This window comes from Ranitomeya imitator, chromosome 2 (assembly GCF_032444005.1).
Source record: "Ranitomeya imitator isolate aRanImi1 chromosome 2, aRanImi1.pri, whole genome shotgun sequence".
NCBI classification, from domain to species: Eukaryota; Metazoa; Chordata; class Amphibia; order Anura; family Dendrobatidae; genus Ranitomeya; species Ranitomeya imitator.
In genome coordinates, this window is record NC_091283.1 from 31,535,644 (window position 1) to 31,562,458 (window position 26,815).

The window sequence follows — 26,815 nt, forward strand, 5'->3', positions numbered from 1 at the left end:
AATAAAGCAGAGACTAAGGAGCTGTAAGTGCATCGTCATGCCCTAATGCAGCTCAAGAAAATGTGATTTCTCGCTGCTGAAGAAGCACTTTGGAGTCATAAGGGGATCAACTAACTTATCTTTTAAAGGGCGACACAGTCATATTAATTGTTTGGGAGAGTACAATTTTCTGACAGTTCTGGTGAATTGGGTAATATCACTCTGTTCCTCCACTCTGCAAACACAAGTTGTGAAACTGGACTGTTCATTTTATCATTTATTGGAGTTTACTGGTCCTCGACCCCTAGTATAAATACACAGCACCAAACCCTCAGCGAGGCTCAGATCCCAGGAGGAGAAGGACGCAGAAAGACGACGGGCACAAGATGTTACCTCTATTGCTCCTCAGCCAAATAGCACGTAAGTAACGGAGAACTCGGGATAATAAATGGGATTTACAGACGGAGCAGGTTAGAGCAGACGTCCATCGAGTGAGTAGTTCCTGGGTAACAATCCATACTGTATCCAGAAGTATCAGGTGTTATTTATTGATGGACATTTTACAACTGCAGCTCCCCTATAAAGAGGAACGCTCCACCTGCAGATCTCCGAACAGTCAAGTTATAGAAGAATCCACAAAATCCAGCACAGAGATCTTACAGTAACTAAACTTTGCGCTTTCTTGGCAGAAGGTTTTTCTTGACAGGATGGTGATGATGTCTTGTAAAATGTCATCATATGAAATAGACAAATCTGACTAGTGTGAATATAACCGGACAGGTAATCTGTCAGCCCAAACTAACAGGATAATCATTGCACCTTCAGTATTCAGCGGAGCAATGACATACAGTGATGGAGCCGTGCTCTCACTGTCTTACTGCAAACATGGGAATTATCTCTCCGAGCATTATTATTATTTGATTACAATTCAATTTCTGCAGAATGGAGGCAACGATCACTGGTTTAAAACCGGGGGCACACGAGTATATGTTCTCTCATGAGAAACGCTCGGCTCCATTATGCTAATGACACTCTGCTCAATCCGAGTGTGATCCGATTCTCCCGAATCTCAGCATAGGTGCGGAGAAGACAGAAATTAATTTCAGACAGCACTCAGAGCTGCACTCACTATTCTGCTGGTGCAGTGTTGTGAATTCTGTGGCAGAACTCCCTCCTGTGGTCACAAGTGGTACTTCGGCTTATTCTCTCTGTGAGCTTCTGTTGGTGGAGGGAAGTGGTACTGCTGCTTCTGAGTTTCCTCCCTCAGGTGATCTGGTGAGGTCGTTAGGTGCTTCTCTATTTAACTCCACCTAATGCTTTGATCCTGACTTCCTGTCAATGTTCCAGTGTTGGACTTGCTTTTCCCTGGATCATTCCTGTGGCCTGCTGCTCTGCATAGCTAAGTTCTTCTTTGCTATTTGTTTGCTATTTTTTCTGTCCAGCTTGTCTATTTTGTTGCTGGAAGCTCTGGGACGCAAAGGGTGTACCTCCGTGCCGTTAGTTCGGTACGGAGGGTCTTTTTGCCCCCTTTGCGTGGTTTTCTTTAGGGTTTTGTGTAGACCGCAAAGTTATCTTTTCTATCCTCGCTCTGTTAAGAAAGTCGGGCCTCACTTTGCTGAATCTATTTCATCTCTACGTTTGTCTTTTCATCTTAACTCACAGTCATTATATGTGGGGGGCTGCCTTTTCCTTTGGGGTATTTCTCTGAGGCAAGGTAGGCTTATTTTCTATCTTCAGGCTAGTTAGTTTCTCAGGCTGTGCCGAGTTGCATAGGCAGAGTTAGGCGCAATCCACGGCTGCCTCTAGTGTTGTTTGGAGAGGATTAGGGATTGCGGTCTGCAGAGTTCCCACGTCTCAGAGCTTGTTCTATGATTTTGGGTTATTGTCAGATCACTGTATGTGCTCTGACCGCTATGTACATTGTGGTACTGAATTGCCTTTCATAACAGTGCAGTCACTGTGCACATACATTACATTACTGATCCTGAGTTACATCATGTATTATACTCCAGAGCTGCACTCACTATTCTGCTGGTGCAGTCACTGTACACATACATTACTGATCCTGAGTTACATTATGTATTATACCCCAGAGCTGCACTCACTATTCTGCTGGTGCAGTCACTGTGTACATGCAGTACATTACTAATCCTGAGTTACCTCCTATATTATACCCCAGAGCTGCACTCACTATTCTGCTGGTGCAGTCACTGTGTACATACATTACATTACTGATCCTGAATTATATCCAATATTATACTCCAGATCTGCACTCACTATTCTGCTGGTGCAGTCACTGTGTACATACATTACATTACTGATCCTGAGTTACATCCTGTATTATACTCCAGAGCTGCACTCACTATTCTGCTGGTGCAGTCACTGTGTACATACATTACATTACTGATCCTGAATTATATCCAGTATTATACTCCCAGAGCTGCACTCACTATTCTGCTGGTGCAGTCACTGTGTACATACATTACTGATCCTGTGTTACATCCTGTATTATACCCCAGAGCTGCACTCACTATTCTGCTGGTGCAGTCACTGTGTACATACATTACATTACTGTCCCGAGTTACATCCTGTATTATACTCCAGATCTGCACTCACTATTCTGCTGGTGCAGTCACTGTGTACATACATTACATTACTGATCCTGAATTATATCCAGTATTATACTCCCAGAGCTGCACTCACTATTCTGCTGGTGCAGTCACTGTGTACATACATTACATTACTGATCCTGAGTTACATCCTGTATTATACTCCAGAGCTGCACTCACTATTCTGCTGGTGCAGTCACTGTGTACATACATTACATTACTGATCCTGAGTTACATCCTGTATTATACTCCAGAGCTGCACTCACTATTCTGCTGGTGCAGTCACTGTGTACATACATTACATTACTGATCCTGAGTTACATCCTGTATTATACTCCAGAGCTGCACTCACTATTCTGCTGGTGCAGTCACTGTGTACATACATTACATTACTGATCCTGAATTATATCCAGTATTATACTCCCAGAGCTGCACTCACTATTCTGCTGGTGCAGTCACTGTGTACATACATTACATTACTGATCCTGAGTTACATCCTGTATTATACTCCAGAGCTGCACTCACTATTCTGCTGGTGCAGTCACTGTGTACATACATTACATTACTGATCCTGAATTATATCCAGTATTATACCCCAGATCTGCACTCACTATTCTGCTGGTGCAGTCACTGTGTACATACATTACATTACTGATCCGAGTTACATCCTGTATTATACTCCAGAGCTGCACTCACTATTCTGCTGGTGCAGTCACTGTGTACATACATTACATTACTGATCCTGAGTTACATCCTGTATTATTCCCCAGAGCTGCACTCACTATTCTGCTGGTGCAGTCTCTGTGTACATACATTACATTACTGATCCTGTATTGATCCTGCATTTTACTCCAGAGCTGCACTCACTATTCTGCTGGTGCAGTCACTGTGTACATACATTACATTACTGATCCTGAGTTACATCCTGTATTATACCCCAGAGCTGCACTCACTATTCTGCTGGTGCAGTCTCTGTGTACATACATTACATTACTGATCCTGAGTTACATCCTGTATTATTCCCCAGAGCTGCACTCACTATTCTGCTGGTGCAGTCACTGTGTACATACATTACATTACTCATCCTGAGTTACATCCTGTATTATACTCCAGAGCTGCACTCACTATTCTGCTGGTGCAGTCACTGTGTACATACATTACATTACTGATCCTGAGTTACATCCTGTATTATACCCCAGAGCTGCACTCACTATTCTGCTGGTGCAGTCACTGTGCACATACATTACATTACTGATCCTGAGTTACATCCTGTATTATACTCCAGAGCTGCACTCACTATTCTGCTGGTGCAGTCACTGTCTACATACATTACATTACTGATCCTGAGTTATGACATATGCACCACTTCACTTTCTCCACTTATGCTGCACTTACAGTCTTTAAAGTGCCCATGTCTGCAGGATTGTGCCCAGTAACCTACACACAGTGTCAGGTCGGCACCGTTATGCTGATTACAATGATACCAGGTGATGAAATCCGTCTTGTGGTTGTTGTGTAATCTTTATTTTCAGTTAATGATATGCCCGTGCTCTGGGGCAGCCTGTGGGGGGCTGATTAGGTATTCATAATGCAGCCTGCTGACAGGTCACTGATCCCTCACTGACCGCCCCCTAGTTTACATAATGAATAATATATATATAATTAAACCCTTCCTTCATTGTAATCAGTATAACAGCGCCGACCTGACACTGTTTGTAGTTACTGTGCACAATTCTTCTGACAGGGGCACTTTAATGGCTATTAGAAACCGTCAACAAGTTTGTTGTCAGACAGTGCCTTAACGACTGAGGCTATAAAAGGGCTCATGCACTTGACCGTGTTTTTTGTCCAAGTGCGACCCAAGAAAACATCGGATTTCAGTTGAACTAATGTTATTCTATGGGGCCGTGCACATGTCTGATTTTTTTAGTCAGACTGAGTCGTGCCGTCGAAAAGATGGCAGCATGCTCTAGTTTGTTCAGATATTCGGATCGCACACAGTCAGACGGTGGAAACCATCAGACTGCACTCAGATTTCATCTGAATTCCACGGACTGATAGAATGGAGACGATAGAGACATTGTTTTCTCCTCCTTCTCATTCCAGAGAATCTGATCAAAATCTGATCAGTGTCATGGCTCCCGGGTATTATTGCTGCGGGGAGAGCTGCACACAGCAGAAAGGGAGCTGAGCAAAACGTCGGGTTACTAACCAGGTTACAAACAGAACCTGAACCATGTGACAGAGTGGGAGGTGGTTATGGGTGGAGCCAGACGTGGGGGTGCAGAGGAAACGATACACACAGGAGAATAGTCAAACAAGCTAAGACCAGAGCCAGGAGAGCACGAGGTATTAAAGGGGTGAGACGGGTTTGTCAGAAGAGAAGCCAGAGGTCAGAAACCCAAAAGAACGAACAAGCAGAGTAAAGCACGGAGAGCAAGGAACACAATTGCAAACCGAGCAGACACTTCAGGGGGTCATTCACACAGACTAGAATGACGGAAATCCTAGTCTGGAGTGGGTATAAATACCCCTCTCAGATCGAAAAAGGAGGCCAGCAACATTAACCCTGAGAGAACAGGACAATAACCGCATCCTAACCATGACAATCAGAGTGTGATTTGCGTAATGGACCCAATTTTCTCGTAAGAGAAACTGTGCGCTCGTGTGACCCTCGCCTACAACAGTTGTTTTGTTTCTGTGCAGTGACTGTGTAAAGACAACACTTCTGTGGACACATCAAGCTCTGCAGAGACATTGAGACACCTGAGTGAGTGTAGAATGATGAATGCCCGCTCTGAAGTATAATACTGGCTGTGAGACTGCAACAGGTGTTGTCATGTAAATTGTGCAAAACATGGCTTCCCCATAATCTGCTTATACTGTTCTCTCCCAGGTTGTATCTGCTGCGCTCTGAACACATTTTCTGCTTTCACACTGTCACATTTTGCTTTTAGTGTCTATTGCGGCCTCTTCATGTGATCTTGGTAAAATAGCCATTGCTGGAGGTAAATATGATCTGACCGATGGGGCGAATGTTGGCAGTACGGTGGAGTACAGCTGCCCTGGAGGAAGGTACCCGCACCCGTCCCGATCGCGGGATTGCCTCTACACTGGTCGGTGGTCGGATGAGAATGTGAAGGCACAATGTAGAGGTAACTGAGTATAGGCGTCTGCCGAAAACTAACAAGGAAACTGGATGCGGAATTCAGCACCAGCAATCCGAGACTGCACCCATGGATTTCTGCTTGGAATTGTATTTAATCTGAACGTTAATTTATTTTTTATTAAAAAAAAAGCAGGCATGTTTGGCTAAAAATCATGTTCACAACAGGGCTTTATTAACATTTTATGCATCATTTAGCATCTACAGCCTCTATGTACCACTGTACATAGCAGGCTGCAGTATGAGTCTACAGCAAATCTGTCAGTGAGCTGGTTCTGATGGCAAAGTTAATTGAGCTGAACATTGATTTGGTCATAAATCAGCTCATGTAGTTCACCAAAAGAGCGATAAGAGTTACAGGCCCTGCCGACAAGATGAACTAATCGACTCATTCACTGGGAACGCATTCTGCAGCCAGCTATGTACAGTGATGCATAGAGGATGGAGAAGACAAAAACGTGAATGAAACCCAGTTGGAAAAATTCTCTTTTTTTCTTTTGCACTAAAGAATGATCCCCTGGTACCCATATACAGTATATTACTTGTATGTGCTATTTGCTGCTGTTACCCTTACAGACGTGCAGTGCCCCAGACCACTCATCTTTGAAAATGGAGATTTTTATCCATGGAAAGTGAAATACTTGGTGGGAGATGTCCTGCGCTTCGAGTGCTGGGGAGGATATCAAATTTTTGGACATGGAAACAGCACCTGTCAGGCAAATGGAAAATGGAGCGGTGAAAATGCAAAATGTGACAATCAAGGTACAAAAATAAAATGTTAAATATACAATAAATAAAAATAACACTGGACCTACATTATATTCTGACCCACCGAGACGGCGCCAATTCTACTACTGTTATATATATTCTCTGTAGTAATATTATTGTATATCTTTATACTTCCCATTAACTCCAATAATAACATTCTGGCTGCTTGCAGCCACCACTAGGGGGAGCAAACTGCACATGGATGTATGCAGCAAGTATCGATCGCTCTGAGAGCTGTGAGAATGTGCAGGCAGTGGGCTCCCCCTAGTGGTGGCAATGGCTATAGACAAGTCTATAGAAAAAGTGCAAATTGGTAAAAAAAAAAAAATGTAAAAAATAAACCTATATGTAAAAATTAATATTGGGTTGCTTGCTATAAAAAAATTCAAAAGGTTAGCATTTCAACAACCCCTTATGGGTCGCTGGAAACCAGAAACCCAATTAGAAAATTGGCACTAATTAGTGGACATTATATAGAATTTTAAAATTGTGATATATACTGAAACTCAGATGCAAATTCTCCCACAAAAAATGGATTTTTTTTATATTGTTGAGGTTTTTATTGATACTATTTGGTGGTATCTGTAGTTAATTGATTAACTTCTTTCATTTTGAGCAAGGAAATGCAGAAAACACACATGTAAATGTAGGCATTTTTTAATTTATTTTTTGCTGTTTGTAGTGCAGTAGGAAGAGCAAATTAACTTTATTCTATAGCCATAGATTCACATGGCACAACTCAGAATAGATCCCATCGACCACCTCTTAACTGTCAGCAACGCGCGTCGGTGCCCTGTTTTTGAGATAGATGTAGGTCCCATTGGTGGTCCGGCATCTGCTGTACATTTGTGGAATAGCCATGGGATATGCTATAGATCTATAAGGGAATATCCCTTTAATGCATGGCCAGGTAATGGGACTAGTCACTAGTCCTATATTATGTTCCAACACAATTCTTTTTCGTTTCTCTATTTATCTTTTCTTTTGTTTTCCATACTTTTTTCCCTGCACAGAGGGCGACTGTCCAAATCCAGGGGTTCCTATCGGGGGCACAAAAGTAGGGTCTTCCTACAAGATTGGAGACAAAGTGACGTATAAATGCCAGATGGGGCTGCAGATGTTCGGCTCTAAGGAGAGAGTGTGTGTGGAGAACAAGCGCTGGTCCGGAGCAGAACCGTCCTGCAGATGTAAGATCATCAATCTAATTTGTGAGAGTGGTCGGAGATGAGATTTAATGTTACTCCATATATCTAGAGGCGAAGAGAGGTTCAGCTCTGGGGGGGACACATCTGAGTGGCCCCTAACCGGTAACGCTGATAACAACTATGGTGGCGCACTGACATTACCGCCATATAGTGGCAGATACCACTGCAGAACCTACAAGTGATTACAGCACAGTTATAGATGGTGACTTACCGCTGATGTTCCTTCTTATGGAGTCGTTCACTTTTTCCGTTTTTTCCATCCGGCCCAGACCGACATGACGACTTCTCCACCCAGGACTCAGCTGTAGATATTACAACACAGACACATCTGACTTCTCACATTTACAGCACCGTCTCCATCTATCCACAACCTGCACAAACTCCTCATCCTGCTGATACCCCAATACTGAGTTACTGCTGGTGGTACAATGACAGCGCTCCTTACTGCCCCACATAGTAATAATGCCTCCTTTGTGCCCTCTGGATGGTAAAATTGCCCCCTAGAATATATTAATGTCCAGTACAAGGGCCCTAGAAAACAGTGTCCACAGCTCCTCTATACACAGTATGGTGGGCTCACAGCTCCTCTGTACACAGTATGGTGGGCTCACAGCTCCTCTGTACACAGTATGGTGGGCCGACAGCTCCTCTGTACACAGTATGGTGGGCCCACAGCTCCTCTATACAGAGTTTGGTGGGCCCACAGCTCCTCTATACAAATGGTGGAACCACAGCTCCTCTATGCACATTATGATGGGCCCACAGCTCCTCTATACAAATGGTGGGCCCACAGCTCCCCTATGCACAGTATGATGGGCCCACAGCTCCCCTATGCACAGTATGATGGGCCCACAGCTCCTCTGTACACAGTGTGGTGGGCCCACAGCTCCTCTATACAAATGGTGGCCCCACAGCTCCTCTATACACATTATGGTGGGCCCACAGCTCCTCTATACAAATGGTGGGCCCACAGCTCCCCTATGCACAGTATGATGGGCCCACAGCTCCCCTATACACAGTATGATGGGCCCACAGCTTCCCTATACACAGTATGATGGGCCCACAGCTCCTCTGTACACAGTATGATGGGCCCACAGCTTCCCTATACACAGTATGATGGGCCCACAGCTCTTCTATACACAGTATGATGGGCCCACAGCTCCTCTATATACATTATGGTGGGCCCACAGCTCCTCTATACACAGTATGATGGGCCCACAGCTCCTCTATACACAGTATGATGGGCCCACAGCTCCCCTATACACAGTATGATGGGCCCACAGCTTCCCTATACACAGTATGATGGGCCCACAGCTCCTCTGTACACAGTATGATGGGCCCACAGCTTCCCTATACACAGTATGATGGGCCCACAGCTCTTCTATACACAGTATGATGGGCCCACAGCTCCTCTATATACATTATGGTGGGCCCACAGCTCCTCTATACACAGTATGATGGGCCCACAGCTCCTCTGTACACAGTATGATGGGCCCACAGCTCCTCTGTACACAGTATGGTGGGCCCACAGCTCCTCTATACACAGTATTATGGGCCCACAGCTCCTCTATACACAGTATGGTGGGCCCACAGCTCCTCTATACAAATGGTGGGCCCACAGCTCCCCTATGCACAGTATGATGGGCCCACAGCTCCTCTGTACACAGTATGATGGGCCCACAGCTCATCTATACACAGTATGATGGTCCCACAGCTCCTCTGTACACAGTATGGTGGGCCCACAGCTCCTCTATACAAATGGTGGGCCCACAGCTCCCCTATGCACAGTATGATGGGCCCACAGCTCCTCTGTACACAGTATGATGGGCCCACAGCTTCTCTATACACAGTATGATGGGCCCACAGCTCCTCTGTACACAGTATGATGGGCCCACAGCTTCCCTATACACAGTATGATGGGCCCACAGCTCCTCTGTACACAGTATGATGGGCCCACAGCTTCCCTATACACAGTATGATAGGCCCACAGCTCCCTTATACACAGTATTATGGGCCCACAGCTCCTCTATACACAGTATGATGGGCCCGCAGCTCCTCTATACACAGTATGATGGGCCCACAGCTCCCCTATACACAGTATGATGGGCCCTCAGCTCCTCTATACACAGTATGATGTACCCACAGCTCCTCTATACACAGTATGATGGGCCCACAGCTCCTCTATACACAGTATGATGGGCCCACAGCTCCTCTGTACACAGTATGATGGGCCCACAGCTCCTCTGTACACAGTATGATGGGCCCACAGCTTCCCTATACACAGTATGATGGGCCCACAGCTTCCCTATACACAGTATGATGGGCCCACAGCTCCTCTGTACACAGTATGGTGGGCCCACAGCTCCTCTGTACACAGTATGATGGGCCCACAGCTCCTCTGTACACAGTATGATGGGCCCTCAGCTCCTCTGTACACAGTATGATGGGCCCACAGCTCCTCTGTACACAGTATGATGGGCCCACAGCTCCTCTGTACACAGTATGGTGGGCCCACAGCTCCTCTATACAAATGGTGGGCCCACAGCTCCCCTATGCACAGTATGATGGGCCCACAGCTCCTCTGTACACAGTATGATGGGCCCACAGCTTCTCTATACACAGTATGATGGGCCCACAGCTCCTCTGTACACAGTATGATGGGCCCACAGCTTCCCTATACACAGTATGATGGGCCCACAGCTCCTCTGTACACAGTATGATGGGCCCACAGCTTCCCTATACACAGTATGATAGGCCCACAGCTCCCTTATACACAGTATTATGGGCCCACAGCTCCTCTATACACAGTATGATGGGCCCGCAGCTCCTCTATACACAGTATGATGGGCCCACAGCTCCCCTATACACAGTATGATGGGCCCTCAGCTCCTCTATACACAGTATGATGTACCCACAGCTCCTCTATACACAGTATGATGGGCCCACAGCTCCTCTATACACAGTATGATGGGCCCACAGCTCCTCTGTACACAGTATGATGGGCCCACAGCTTCCCTATACACAGTATGATGGGCCCACAGCTCCTCTGTACACAGTATGATGGGCCCACAGCTTCCCTATACACAGTATGATGGGCCCACAGCTTCCCTATACACAGTATGATGGGCCCACAGCTCCTCTGTACACAGTATGGTGGGCCCACAGCTCCTCTATACACAGTATGATGGGCCCACAGCTCCTCTGTACACAGTATGGTGGGCCCACAGCTCCTCTGTACACAGTATGATGGGCCCACAGCTCCTCTGTACACAGTATGATGGGCCCACAGCTCCTCTATACACAGTATGATGGGCCCACAGCTCCCCTATACACAGTATGATGGGCCCACAGCTCCTCTGTACACAGTATGGTGGGCCCACAGCTCCTCTATACACAGTATGATGGGCCCACAGCTCCTCTGTACACAGTATGATGGGCCCACAGCTCCTCTGTACACAGTATGATGGGCCCACAGCTCCTCTGTACACAGTATGATGGGCCCACAGCTCCTCTGTACACAGTATGGTGGGCCCACAGCTCCTCTGTACACAGTATGGTGGGCCCACAGCTCCTCTGTACACAGTATGGTGGGCCCACAGCTCCTCTGTACACAGTATGATGGGCCCACAGCTCCTCTGTACACAGTATGATGGGCCCACAGCTCCTCTGTACACAGTATGGTGGGCCCACAGCTCCTCTGTACACAGTATGATGGCCCACAGCTCCTCTGTACACAGTATGATGGGCCCACAGCTTCCCTATACACAGTATGATGGGCCCACAGCTCCTCTATACACAGTATGATGGGCCCACAGCTCCCCTATACACAGTATGATGGGCCCACAGCTCCCCTATACACAGTATGATGGGCCCACAGCTCCCCTATACACAGTATGATGGGCCCACAGCTCCTCTGTACACAGTATGATGGCCCACAGCTCCTCTGTACACAGTATGATGGGCCCACAGCTTCCCTATACACAGTATGATGGGCCCACAGCTCCTCTGTACACAGTATGATGGGCCCACAGCTCCCCTATACACAGTATGATGGGCCCACAGCTCCTCTGTACACAGTATGATGGGCCCACAGCTCCTCTATACACAGTGCATGGAGACTGTTATAAAGATGAATAACTTCGAAAAAGTTAATACATAATTACATTTCCAAAAAAAATTACTCTATGAAAAAAAAATACCTTTTTTTATTATGATGTATATAATGCTCCTATGCTGACCTGACTACATATAAACCCTGTGTAATGTCATCCTGAGGTCATGTATTACTCCACAACCTATTCCTCCTCACTTCTTGCCTGTAAGGAGTAACACATGACTGCACAAGCTGTGTGGAGTCTGCAATCATGGAGACACGTAGATCTGCTTAGGAGATGCATACACACTGTGGTAGGATCTAAATGAAAATTTGTTGCAAAATTTTCCCTGACTTCTGAGGACTTTTAATATAGAAAATCAAAGATACAGTCATGGCCAAAAGTGTTGACACTCTTGAATTTTTTTTCCAGAAAATGAACTATTTCTCCCAGAACATTATCACAATTCCCCATGTTTTGTTATTGGAACAACACACAAAAAAAAACAGAGAAAGAAATGCAAATTGGACATAATTTGACAATAAACCCCAAAAATGGGCCGTACAAAATTATTGGCACCCTCAACTTAATATTTGGTTGCACCATTTAGAATAAATACTGTAATCAATCGCTTCCTATAACAATCAATACGCTCCTTACACCTCTCAGCTAGAATTTCGCACCACTCTTCTTTTACAAACTGCTCCAGCTCTCTCATATTTGATGGCGCCTTCTCCCAACAACAAAAACTGTAAGATCTCTCCACAGGTGGTCAATGGGATTTAGACCCAAACTCATTACTGGCCACCTCAGAACTCTCCAGGGCTTTGTTTCCATCCATTTCTGAGTGCTCCTTGAAGTATGTTTGGGGTAATTGTCCTGCTGGAAGACCCATGACTTAGGATACAAACCCAGTTTTCCGACACTGTGCATTATGATGCCACCCAAAATCCTTTGGTAATTTTCAGATTTCATGAATCCTTGCACACAGTCAAGGCATCCAGTGCCAGAGGCAGCAAAAACAACTCCAAAACATCTTGGAACCTCCACCATATTTGACTGTAGGTACTGTGTTCTTTTCTTTGTAGGCCTAATTCCATTTTCATTAAACAGGAGAATGATGTGCTTTAACAAAAACCTCTGTCTTGGTCTCATCTGTCTAAACGACGCTGTCCCAGAAGGATTTTGGCTTTATCACGTACATTTTGGCAAACTGTAGTCTATCTTTTTTTATGTCTCTGTGTCAGCAGTAGGGCCCTCCAGAGTCTCCTGCCAAAGCATTTCATTTCATTCAAGTGTCAGAGAGTTTACACTGACACTGATGTGCCCTGAGCCTCCAGGACAGCTTGAATTTCTTTAACAGCCATTTCGTTCCTCATGTGCTTTGATGGGTCCTATGCTACGGAGGAACGGACAGAGAGCTTATACAGGTAACAAAGGATCCTTGATTATGTTGCTTGCACACCGTGGATAAAGGCACATCAAGATCTCTGGAGATGGACTTGAAACCTTCAGAATGTTGATATTTTTCAACAATTTTGGATGTCAAATCCTCAGATAGTTCTCTTCTCCTCTTTCTGTTTTCCATGTATAGTGTGGCACACACAGACACACAATGCAAAGATTAAGTCAACTTCTCCCCTTTTTATCTGGTTTCAGGTGTGATTTTCATATTGCCCACACTTGTTACTTTCCACAGGTGAATTTGAACGAGCATCACATGCTTGAAACAATGTTGTTTACTTTGAATTTTGGAAAGGTCCCAACAATTTTGTCAAGCCCATTTTTGGGGTTGTGTGTGAAAATTATGTCCAATTTTCCTTTGTTTTGTTTTTTTTAGTGTTGTTCCAATACACACAAAGGAAATAAACATGTGTATAACAAAACGTGTAACTGCAATAATTTTCTGGGAGAAATACTTTATTTTCTGGAAAAAATGTCAATGGTGTCAACACTTTCAGCCATGACTGTTTGTGCCTGCTTGCAAAATGTGAAAAGTAGGGAAAGAAAACTGTGGGCAGAATATGGTTTCCTCTGTCCTTAATATTTCAGGTTGATATTCTATATACAGGCTGAATAATAAAAAAGTGTCTTTTTTTCTCAGAAACAGTGCCACGCATGTATAAAGGCTAAGTCCGGTACTACAGTTGATACCCCAATTACCTGAAGCGAGCATTGCTGCAATAGCAAATATAGCTTATAAAAATAAATAGTGCTGTTTATAAGGAAAAAAGGGACCATTATTGTAATCTGATACAAACCCTTTAAGTAAGAGATCCCTGCTTATTGATTAAAAGGAACTAGTCATGTCCTCAAATGCTATTAATCTGCAGATATAGGGTTTAGATGCAGGTAAATAGCGATACAATACAGTCTGGCCGCTTTACTTGAAAGTGCGGCTACTGGGAGAAAATAAACTTTATCCTCCTGGATGCCGCCGGCTTTCAGTTATAGAGGTGTGTATCGCTGCTCAGTACTCAGCAAGTTGCAGCTGTAAGCACATCCAGGTGCTATGATTGACAGCTCGCTCTGCATCTTTTCTATGTAGAGCCAACTGTCAATCAAGGCGTAGTTACAGTCACAACTCGCTGTGTACTGATCGGTGACTGAAACTGCCCCAGGCATGCCTCTATAACTGAAAGCCAGCGGATTCTTGGAGGATAACGTTAATTTTATCAAAGTAGCCGCGCTTTCAGTAAGGTGGCCGGACTCCATGGTATTGCTATTTACCTGCAGATGATTAACCCTATATCTGCAGGTAAATAACGTTTGGGAACGTGATTGGTTCCCTTTAAAGTGACTGATGCGTCTCTTTCCTCCGCAGACTGGTATACATTTGATACCCCTGAGGAAGTGGCGGAGACTTTCTCTTCCTCCCTTTCTGAAACTATCGAATCGTCCGACTTGGATAAAGTAGAAGGTAGGAGAACAGTACGTGACACGAACTGTACAATGCAGGATACCTATGTTATAGCGGGCGGTGGACAAGCATCATAGCTTTATGACTAGGTAGAGCTGACACTTTCTCACCGAGCTTTGAAAACACAGACTGGCGCTAAACCAAAAATTATTTTCCTGTGAAGTTCCGATCATTAACTTGCCCAGTGCTCAGCAATGACATAGACAGTCAGATAAGCAGAGCAAACAGGGCCGGGGGCAGGGTCCAGGATAACCTTGGGGTTGGGCTTCCTAGGAATAGAGTGTTGATATTTGGATAGCGGGCGTTATGGCAGAAGTAGATGAGATTTCCTGACAAGAGCCGATGACTTGGACATAAAACGAAGATTATGTCGCAAATCATCAATTTTTTTTAAGTCACTTTTATTTTTTGCTCTAAATGTTTCAGAATTCACATGAGTGTTTTGTGCAAAATCAAAGCCGTGTTTTTTGTTTTTGTCTTTTACCTTTCTTTGCGCCTTTTTAGAACATAAAACCTTTTAAAATTTCGTGCGTGAGTCTTACAACTGCGCCAAAATAAAATGACACCGGCTTCGTACTCCCCTACAGAACTAACGGACAATGGCACAAAATTTTTCAAAAGTTGGAAATAATAAATTAGATTAAAACTAGTGATGAGCGAATACACTCGTTACTCCAGATTTCCGAGCACGCTCCGGTGACCTCCGAGTATTTTTTAGTGCTCGGAGTTTCAGTTTTCTTCGCCGCAGCTGAATGATTTACAGCTATTAGCCAGCATAAGTACATGTGGGGGTTGCCTGGTTGTTAGGAAATCCCCACATGTAATCAAGCTGGCTAACAGATGTAAATCATTCAGCTGAGGTGAGGAAAACTAAATCTCCGAGCACTAAAAAATACTCGGAGGACCCCTGAGCGTGCTCGAGAAATCTTGAGTTATAAGTTTATTCGCTCATCATTAGTTAAAACATCTGGATAAGGAAAATCACGGTTCTGGTGCCGAACAAATAAAGTGAACTTAAAAAAAAAAAAAGGCACAAAGAATATGGTAAAAACATAAAAGTTAACAATACGACATAAAGGTAATGTATTAAAGGGATTGTCCAAAATCAGAAAAACGGAGCAGTTTTCCATCTTTTGCCATAGGCTGTGTCGGGTACAGTGGCTTAGCTGCACTGACGTGAATGTACAACCTGTGGACAGGTGTGGCGCTGTTTCTGGAAGACAGCAGACGTTTTTTTCTACTTCTCTATGATACTTTCTAAGTATAAATAATTTTTATACTGTATTGTAGACAAAGCTGTACAGATCTGAAAGTACAGGTCAACCCTCCTCCATGAAAAGAACAAAATAACCCCTGCTTGCCCCATCAAAACAGTCCCATAAAGACACTTCCTTAACGAGAACGCCATGGAAATTTGTGAAAATAGACCAGTGTGATAGAAGGGGCTGTTCCTCAACAAACTTTTGTAAATGGAATCTGGAGATATAACCTCTCCTTTCCCAGTTCCAAAAGAACAAGGGGCCTTCTTTTCACCAAGTCTCCAGGAGTTGTTGGAAGAAGCCATGTCGAGGGCATTGATTCTTATTTTCTGGTCTAAATAACGCCAGAAATGACCCATGTAAAGTGGATTGTGGAGGATCGGTCTACTGAGCATGTGTGACCACCGGTACTGGACGCATATAGTGGACTTTCAGAGAGGGAATCACAGAACAGTAGGGCGCGCCATGACACATATGTACCAGTAATACCTCGATTTGCTAGAATCTTGTTTCTTAAAGATGGTTCTAATTAAACAGTTGATGAGGAAGCAATGGGAATGATTAAAAACTTCACAAATCAGGAGCCGTATTCTGTCCTGGCTCTGGGTCCCCCATCCGTCGCTCACATTAGGCTACTTTCACACTAGCGTCGGACGCGGCCTGTCGCAGTGCGTCGGGCCGAGGTTCCGACGCTAGCAGTGAATGCGCCGCACAACGGAGGCAGCGGATGCATTTTTCCTGCGCATCCGCTGCCCCATTGTAAGGTGCGGGGAGGTGGGGGGAGAGTTCCGGCCGCGAATGCGCGGTCGGAAAAAGCGGTCCGTCGGCAGCAAAAAACGTTACATGTAACGTTTTTTGCTCCCGGCGGTCTGCCACAACACGGCGCAACCGTCGCACGACGGTTGCGACGTGTGTCAATGCATTGCAATGCGTCGCTAATGGTAATCTATGGGGCAAAAACGCATCCTGCAAACAACTTTGCAGGATGCGTTTTTTCCCATAAACGACGCATTGCGACGTATTGCAAAAAACGCTAGTGTGAAAGTAGCCTAAGATGGATATACATATCCTAATACCTTTAGTGGTAAATTTTCTCTCCTTCTTCCCATAGGGGAGGCTGATCGGAAAATACGAGTACAAAAAGGAGGCCTCGTGAACATCTTCATTATCTTAGACACCTCTAGAAGTGTCGGACCAAGAAGCTTTGAAACAGCGAAGGAAATCAGTGAAGTGTTCATAGAGAAGGTCCGGAGAATATAAGTAGTAGACAAGCGATGGCCGATCCCTCTTAGGGTGTAGTGCAGGACTCGCCTTATGTTAGACTTTGCTTACTGTCTGTCATAGGCTTTAGATTGTTAAAATATAAAAGAAACAATTAGGGACAGACTCCATAGATGTATATCACATGCCAGGAGGGAGAGTGTGGACCAGGCCCCGGTCTGAGCCTCCGCCATGCAGGGCAGGTGTCGGAATCAGTGAATGATCCAAACACCTTAGATTCTGCCGTTACGGCCGGGGTCACACTAGACCGTAATGCGGCCGAGTGCAATGCGATAAAAAATCGCATTGCACTCGGACCCATGTTACCATATGGGGCCGCTCCCAGCAGCCGACTTTTTGTCGGCCGTTTTCCTCGGTCCGAGACACTCGCAGCATGCTGCGCTGCGATTGTCACAGACCGAGGAAAACTCTCGGCTCACTCGCACCCATATAAGCCTATGGGTGCGAGTGAGACAGCGCACACCACTCCGATATCATCCGAGTGATGTGCGCTATAAGCGGACCCCAGCAATGGAGGAGATGGAGAAATTCATTTCTCCGCCTCCTCCGCAGCTGTGCTCCGATCCTCCCTGTGCGAGAGAATCGGAGCACAGACGCATGACACTCGGCTCCTGCTCTGCTGCAAGCAGGAGCCGAGTATCATTAGCATATTGCATCCAATGCTCTTGCATCGGATGCAATACGCCAGTGTGACCCCGGCCTACTAGTGACAATGTCATCTAAGGCCTCTTTCACACTTCCGTCTTTCTTTTTCCGTCACAATACGTCGTTTTATGAAAAAAATGGATCCAGCAAATTTTTCTGCTGGATCCGTTTTTTTCTCATAGACTTGTATTAGCGACGGATTGTGATGGATGGCCACACGTTTCATCCGTCGTGCACTGGATCCGTCGGAAAATTGCTGTCCGTCGGAAAATTGCTGTCCGTCGGGCGGGGACAACGCACAGAGGAACTTTTTTTCTGTACGTCGGAAAATCGCTCAGCGATCCATCGCTGACTGTCAAAAGCAGGAATCCAGCGACGGATGCCGTCTTTTGAAACTGAGCATCCGCGGAAGAATTTCCAGTCAGGCATATTCTCTCTCATTCGCTCTTTCTCTCTTTTTACTATTGATAAGTTATAATGTTAAAAATAATTAAAAAAAAATAAAAAATCGCAATATTCTTACCTTCCGGCGTCCCACACAGCGTTACCGATGCTCGCGGCAACTGGCGTTCCCATTAATGCATTGCGAAATGACCCGATGACGTTGCGGTCGGTCTCGCGAGACCGCTATGTCATCAGAGGTCATTGTCACGCAAGGCATTACTGGGAACGAGAGCATTGGGAACGCTGTGCGGGACGCCGGAAGGTAAGAATATTGCGATTTTTTTTTTTTTATTATTATTATTTTTAACATGGGTTGTGTTGTGTATGCGTTTTTCGCAGCGGATACACAACAGGTGCACATAGCCTCGACGGATCCGTCAGAAAAACGGGCCCAGTGCACCCGTATTTTTACAATCTGCACAGGATCCGTCTTTGCAACATTTTGATGGATCTTGTGCAGATTGTAAAAAATGGAAGTGTGAAAGAGTCCTAAGCGGGTAGCAAAAAAATTTCCGGCTAAGTCATAGTTTTAGGCTCTCTGTTCTTGGACTCTAGAATTGCCCAACAAATCAATAGGCAGATATATTGACGTGTTATATGATAAAGGGATAGATGTCGGTGTGTGCAGCCTACTCTGTACATCCATCAGGACAGCAATCACAGTTGTAATATACCTGGACATAATGAGTCAGATTACTGTTTGCAGTGCGTTCATTTTTATAGAAGATGTATTTGACCTGTTATGGTTCTGATCTGATGAATAGGGGCAGTATACGTAACTCGTTGTCTCTTACAGATATCCAGCTTTGATTTTACCCCTCGCTATGCTGTCATCTCATATGCTTCCTATGTAAAACCCATTGTGCTGCTGTCTGATGATGACAGTACGGACCCTGACGCCGTCATCGAGAAGATTAAAGCATTTAAGTACGCAGGTAATGGAGATGACGTTGCTTTCCCAATAATTTTACTAACTATATGCAATCACATGGCCAATCACAATTAAGAACTAATAGAATACAATATAGAGGACTATAGGAGGGGTTCTCCATTGTAGAAAACCCATCTCCAAATACCCTAATTTGGAGCAGTGACTTAGTAGAGGATATACCCGTGATTGGGATCCTCCTCTCCCAATCGCAGAGTTAAAAGGAAGCGTCTCACACTTTGGATGACCGGTCCGGTTATGCATTACACACACATCCCGTTATATGGAGGAGTACTGTAACTGTGTAATTCTTACTTTCCCCTGTGGCGGCGCTGCTGAGAAACTGAACATATATTGACAGGTCTCTGCAGTTTGCAGTCGATTGACTCATTCCACTTTGTGGTCAGCTTATTGTGAAGAGACCCATTTAAAAAAAAAGGGGTTGTCCAAAATGGAGAACCAGATTAATAATTCCTCTGGTCATTCTTATAACCCTTCTACTGCTGAAGACACAAAACAGTTAGGAAAGGACATATCACTCTCATATTGAATTAATTGTGACTGAGAGAAACTAATTATAGCTGGGGGAAAGAAAAAATTAATCATAGCTAGGAAGTGAGAAATCGCTGACACTTCCATCTCAATTGAAGTAAGGGCCTCCTGCAGTGACCAGGTAATTACATCAGGGAGATTTGCTTGGAAAAATGACATCAAGTCTGAGATTTGTTTAGGCAGAGGCGGAGAAGTACGCTTCCACACCAAAGACCTTCCTCTGATCTGATGAATCTGTAGACTTTTTGGAGCTAGTGGTCAGTGATGAATATTGGGATTTGCATCAATCCCATATTTAGGGGAAATATATTTTCGGTGTCATAGCGAAAGGATGAATATAATGTTTCACTCACATCACTGTAGAGCAATTCTAACACCTCCAACTTAAGAACGTTTTGATGGATAGTGCTGTCCAGGCCATGTTTAATCTCTATAGACAGATAAAATCATTATAAGAAACATGACAATATCTACCACCTGGGACCTCCAGGGGCTAACATATCCTGTAAGTTGGCGATCTCATGGAATTCTGAAGGACCTAGCAGATCCCACAACCAGTTCTCATGTGAGCTCACCAGGGCGGGGGAGTGGGGAATGTGGGAGTAGCATTGAGCTAGTAAAAATGAAAGTTTGGGTCACTGTCTTTGTCTTTCTGGAAGGCATATTTCGCTATGACTGTGGTCCATTTTCCCAATCACAGTGCTTCACTCCGTAAAGATAAGAGCCATTCCTGTAGCATCAGGTTTAGTCATTCTCTTTCGCTATTCCTTTTCAGAGATGAGCGAATATATTCATAAAACGATCGGCAAACATAAATTCGGCACAAATATGGTACATTTTGATTCATAATCGGTAACACGAGCATTTTTCTTAAAATCGGAAAAAGTCGGTAACATTCGGGAAAAGTGCAGGAAAATAATTGCGTTGCCACTAAAGTATTTTAAAATATCATGGGCTAAATAAAATAGCTCTTTATTCACGGACAGTGGTGTGCTGCTTCCTTTTTTGGACTAGTACATAGATAATAGATAGATAGATTACAATAAAAGCTGGCAATTCATGTGCCACGTACAGTATAATCACAGTGTGACAGGTTAGAATAGAATAGATATATACACATAGAATACATAGATATATAGATGTCAGTGACACACACATATATATGTATTTATATTACATATATAGAGAGATACAAGAAAAGCCAGCAATTCATTTGCCGTGTTCTGTAAAATCACTGCAGGAGCCGGCAGGATAGAAGAGATGGATTACATACAGTAAATACAAATAGAATAGGTAGATATACAGATGTCAGTGACAAATACCATTAGTACGCTGTGTGCAGCTTACTGTACATATATTTAATAAATAAAAGATTATTTTTCTGCAAAAAAATATCTCGGGCTCCCGCGTAATTTTCTTAACCAGCAGAGGGAAAGCCGACCGCTGGGGGTCCATGTTTATAGCTTTGGAAGGGGGTAATACCCATGGAACTTCCCAGGCTATTAATATCAGCTCACAGCTGTGTATTTAGCCTTTACTGGTTATTAAAAAATGATGTGGGGGTCCCCCTATAATTTATAACCAGCAAAGACTATGCAGACAGCTGCAGGCTGATATTAATAGCCTAGGAAGGGGCCATGGATACTGCCATCCCCAGGCTAAGAACCTCATCTCTCAGCCACCCCAGAAATGGCTTTAAGATGTGCCAATTCTGGCACTTAGCCTCACTTTTCCCACTTGCTTTGTAGCGGTGGCAAGTGTTATGATAGTTGGGGGGTTAATGTCACCTTTGTATTGTCAGGTGACATCAAGCCCCGAGGTTGGTAATGGAGAGGCGTCAATAAGACGCCCCCAATACTAACCCCATAGTCATTGTCCATCAGCTGACACCAGTGACTGGAGGTATTATACCTCCGATCACAGCTGAGCGCTCACGCTTTCTTTTGACAGAATGTGAACCGTGGTGTTATGACCTGGTGGTCAGGACAATAATGGACCTGGTGGTTAAGAGCACACGGAATGACCTGATAGTTACTGATAATATAGGACGAGCTCTGGGACGTGGGAACTCTGCTGACCGCAATCCCTAATCCTATCACACACACTAGAAATAGCCGTGGATTGCTCCTAACGCTCCCTATGCAACTCGGCACAGCCTAAGGAACTAGCTAGCCCTGAAGATAGAAAAATAAAGCCTACCTTGCCTCACAGAAATTCCCCAAAGAAAAAGGCAGCCCCCCACATATAATGACTGTGAGTAAAGATGAAAATACAAACACAGAGATGAAATAGATTTAGCAAAGTGAGGCCCGACTTAATGAACAGACTGAGGATAGGAAAGGTAGCTTTGCGGTCAGCACAAAAACCTACAAAAAGACCACGCAGAGGGCGCAAAAAGACCCTCCGCACCGACTCACGGTGCGGAGGCGCTCCCTCTGCGTCCCAGAGCTTCCAGCAAGCAAGACAACAATCAAAATAGCAAGCTGGACAGAAAAACAGCAAACCAAAGAAAAACAAGCAGGAACTTCGCTTCTGCTGGGAAGACAGGTCACAAGAACGATCCAGGAGTGAACTAGACCAATACTGGAACATTGACAGGTGGCATGGAGCAATGATCTAAGTGGAGTTAAATAGAGCAGCCAGCTAACGAATTAACCTCGTCACCTGTGGAAGGAACCTCAGAAGCCGCAGCCCCACTCACAACCACCAGAGGAAGCCCATGGACAGAACCAGCCGAAGTACCATTCATGACCACAGGAGGGAGCTTGACAACAGAATTCACAACACCGTGGCTCTTTGACTGGCGGGGATGATTTCACCGCCGATCATAAGCGCTACGTTGGTGTTTCCCACACTGTCACGTTGTATATGTTTCGACTATATTCATGAGCCGGACTGAATATTGAAATATTCGCTCATCTCTAATCTCTATTCCTTTTTTTGTCATTTTATATACTGTATTGTTTTGATCCCATGTTGTATCATCTTTGTATATTTTTTATAAACACTGCCTACCTTTCTGTATTAAATATATCAAACTTACGGTAATAGTTCTGTTCCTTTTGCTCTGTAAATCGCACCCCAGAAGCCATACGCTACCTGTAATGAGTGTCCAATCGTACTGTATAAATGATTGGTGGTGGCAGATATAAATGGTTCCTTTTTTTGGTATTGTGGAGCTGGCAGTGACTGTACCAGGGTACTTATGTACAGTACAGACCAAAAGTTTGGACGCACCTTCTCATTTAAAGATTTTTCTGTGTTTTCATGACTATGAAAATTGTACATTCACACTGAAGGCATCAAAACTATGAATTAACACATGTGGAATTATATACTTAATTTCAGTTGTTTCACACTTTTTTGTTATGTCTTATATTCTAGGTTCTTCAAAGTAGTAGTATATAATTCCACATGTGTTAATTCATAGTTTTGATGCCTTCAGTGTGAATGTACAATTTTCATAGTCATGAAAATACAGAAAAAATCTTTATATGAGGTGTGTCCAAACTTTTGGTCTGTACTGCATATACAGTTGTGCTCAAAAGTTTACATACACTGGCAGAATTTTTGCTTTCTTGGCCTTTTTTAAGAGAATATGAAAGATAACGCCAAAACTTTTTTTCCACTCATGGTTAGTGTTTGGGTGAAGCTATGTATTGTCAAACTACTGTGGTTTCTCTTTTTAAATCATAATGACAACCCAAAACATCCAAATGACCCTGATCAAAAGTTCACATACCACATTTCTTAAAACCGTGTACTGCCCCCTCCAACATCAACGACAGCTTGAAGTCTTTTGTGGAAGTTATGCATGAGGTTCTTTATTTTCTCAGATGGTAAACCTGCACATTCTTCTTGTTAAAAAGCCTCCAGTTCCTGTAAATTCCTGGGCTGTCTAGCATGAACTGGGAGCTTGAGATCTCCCCAGAGAGGCTCAATGATATTGAGGTCAGGAGACTGAGATGGCCACTCCAGAACCTTCACTTTGTTCTGCTGTAGCCAATGACAGGTCGACTTGGCCTTGTGTTTTGGATCGTTGTCATGTTGGAACATCCAAGTACGTCCCATGCGCAGATTATGGTCTGATGATTCCAAATTTGCCTGCAGTATTTGCTGATAACGTGCTGCATTCATCTTTCCTTCAACTTTGACCAAGTTTCCTGTGCCTTTGCAGCTCACACATCCCCAAAGCATCAGCGATCCACCTCCATGCTTTACAGTAGGAATGGTGCTTCTTTCATCATAGGCCTTGTTGACCTCTCTTCAAAAGTAGCGTATATGGTTGTGGCCAAAAAGTTCAATTTTGGTCTCATCACTCCAAATTACCTTGTTCCGGAAGTTTTGAGGCTTGTCTCTGTGCTGTTTTGCATATTGTAGGCGGGATACTTTGTGGCATTTGCGCAGTAATGGCTTTCTTCTGGCGACTCGACCATGCAGCCATGCATTTTTCTTCCAGTACCTCTGCAGCGCCCCAGAGACCTGGTCGTTGCAGTATGACATTCTGCCACTAAGGGGAGTGATGGTACATCTGATGGCACTGAAGGAATTCTCCTGACCAGGTATCACCAGCACACATTACACTTCACACTCCGGCCACTAGGGGGAGCAAAAGGCTTTATTTACTGGGCCCCTCCTCACACTGGTAAAACTAGGGGTTGGATAGAAAGTTAGTTAGAAGCTGACTGGGTTGGATTCAGGCAACACCCCGTGGCAGGGGGTGTTGCAGGGAGAAGGCACAGGGGGGTCCCTGTCAGGCGTGGGAACCTGGCAGGTGCCTAGCGAACAGAACAGAACGTAACGGAGCCGCGCCTGCACACCCTGTGGCGGTATCCAGGAGAGAGACACGAAGGGAAGAATATTGTGGAACCGTGTAAACGAGATCAAGCACAAAGGAGAGCCAGTAGGAGTCGTGCCGTGAGACAGAGGCAACATCTTACTGAGGCGCGTAGCCGGTGGCCGGAACACCGCGGGAGTAACTGACTTCAGGCCTTACTTCGAACTCCGCAGGACAGTTAATTTTAGGTTGGCTGTCTACCTTACTACACCTACGAAGACATAGGGGGCAACACGTGGAGAGGGGCGTCTCTAGGGTCCCGGAAGAGCTCCGAGCCTTCCCGTCATACGGGTGGCGTCCTAGCCATAATATACCTGGGTGACGTTAGAAACTAGTAACATCTGGAACCAAAGAACGAGAGAGAGAGAGAGAAAGCTGTAGAGAACGAACGAACGAGAACAGCAGTTGTGAGAACTATTCCGAATGCTCAGCAGAGTAGGACTACAACACACAGGCGCTAGTGGTAGGCACTGATTTCCACCTGCAAAGGGAACTCTGGATGTGCCTTCGGACCGGCCGGTCTCAGACAGCCCTGTTGACAGTGCCCTGGATTGAGGATCCTGAAACCTTCAGTAAAAGGTAAAGAAACTGCAGCCCTGTGTCTTCGTTATTCCTCGCGCTACGCACCATCACCATTTTATTGGACACCCCTTAGCAGGGTCACGGACCGGGTCTAGCCACCGTGACAACCCCGGACCGGGTAACCCGTGGCCCTGTGTCTGGGGGCGCTCCACTTCCTTATTGTGTATCTTGAAACAATCACACCACTAGTTTTCAGAGAGTCCTGTATTTCAGCTGATGTTATTTGTGGGTTTTTCTTTGCATCCGAACAATTATCCTGGCGGTTGTGGACGACATTTTTGTTGGTCTACCTGACCGTGGTTTTGCTTTTACAGAGTCCCTGATTTTCCATTTGTTAATCACAGTTTGAACGCTGCTGATTGGCATTATCAATTCCTTGGATATCTTTTTGTATCCCTTTCCTGTTTTATATAGTTCAACTACCTTTTATTGTAGATCCATTGACAATTCTTTTCCTTTCCCCGTGACTCACAATCCAGAAACGTCAGTGGCTGGATGAAAGATGCAAGAGTCTGTCTGGATCCCAGAAACTCACTTTGCTATTATGCACACACTGATTACAAGCAAACATGTCACAGGTGAGGATATTACCTTTAGTAGCGATTCAAACCCATTTTTGTCAATTTCTGTGCATGTAATCAGGCCACAATCACCAGGGCATATTAACTTTTGATCAGGGTCATTTGGATGTTTTGGGTTGTCATTATGATTTAGAAAGAGAAAGCACAGTACTTTGACAATAAGTGGCTTCACCCAACCACTAACCATGAGTGGAGAAAAAGTTTTGGTGTTGTCATTCATATTCTCTAAAAAAAAGGCCAAGAAAGCAAAAAACTATGCCCGGGTATGTAAACTTTTGAGCACAACTGTATATATTCCATGCTTTTGGAATGGAGGTATATATACCATACATTTACTGTGATCTCCCCGATAACTGGCCTAGTAGTGGAAGCAGCCACGGCTTTGTCCATCACTCATCAGTCAATTGCGTAATTGTCCTTACGATTTGAGGCTGCGGCGTTTCGTTCCCCTGACAAGTGGTGGCAGCGGTGGGTTCAGTGTGATCTCTCCGGTCATCTGTGGAAAAGTGGTAACAGTGGAGGGATCTGTGTCGCCCCGCTGCTGATATCCTCGACACTGATCATCTAACTTATTTATTTTATAGCTCATGGAGCGCACACAGGAACAAATACTCGCGGTGGTCTAAAAGAAGCTTTCCAAATGTTGTCTCTGGATTATATGACAGATCCTAAAAAGTTCCAGGAAACAAGAAATGTAATCCTGCTGATGACAGATGGCAAGTATCAGTCACAGATATTTTGGTTATTCCTCAAAACCTTAGCCAGTTCTTAATTCTTGTCCTCTTCAACTGCATCTTCTTCCTCCGTCAGTTCATCATCCTCCCCACCATATCCTGTGATCAATGCTCACCCCCCACAGACCGCTTTAACCTCTCACCCCCATAGCTGGTGCTTCACACTCACCCCCACAGTTGGTGCTTCACACTCACCTCCACAGCTGGTGCTTCACACTCACCCCCACAGCT

General features: G+C 44.7%; 1 protein-coding gene across 3 annotated transcripts in view; it reads left to right on the plus strand.

Annotated features, from left to right (window-relative positions):
* Window positions 1-254: 254 nt before the first annotated feature.
* Window positions 255-26,815, plus strand: part of LOC138661589 (complement factor B-like) — a 60,787-nt gene continuing 34,226 nt past the window's right edge. For 2 of the 3 annotated variants that reach the window (XR_011317947.1, XR_011317946.1), the window contains exons 1-8: window positions 323-399; window positions 5,546-5,743; window positions 6,331-6,516; window positions 7,536-7,709; window positions 14,646-14,741; window positions 17,112-17,245; window positions 19,167-19,305; window positions 26,435-26,566. Coding sequence is in view for 1 of the 3 variants with exons in the window: in XM_069746405.1 (XP_069602506.1) it covers window positions 366-399; window positions 5,546-5,743; window positions 6,331-6,516; window positions 7,536-7,709; window positions 14,646-14,741; window positions 17,112-17,245; window positions 19,167-19,305; window positions 26,435-26,566 (1,093 nt within the window). In the remaining 2 variants the exon portion in view is untranslated. Of the gene's footprint in view, window positions 400-5,545; window positions 5,744-6,330; window positions 6,517-7,535; window positions 7,710-14,645; window positions 14,742-17,111; window positions 17,246-19,166; window positions 19,306-26,434; window positions 26,567-26,815 lie in introns of all 3 variants that reach the window. The other variant, XM_069746405.1, reaches the window with a different exon arrangement.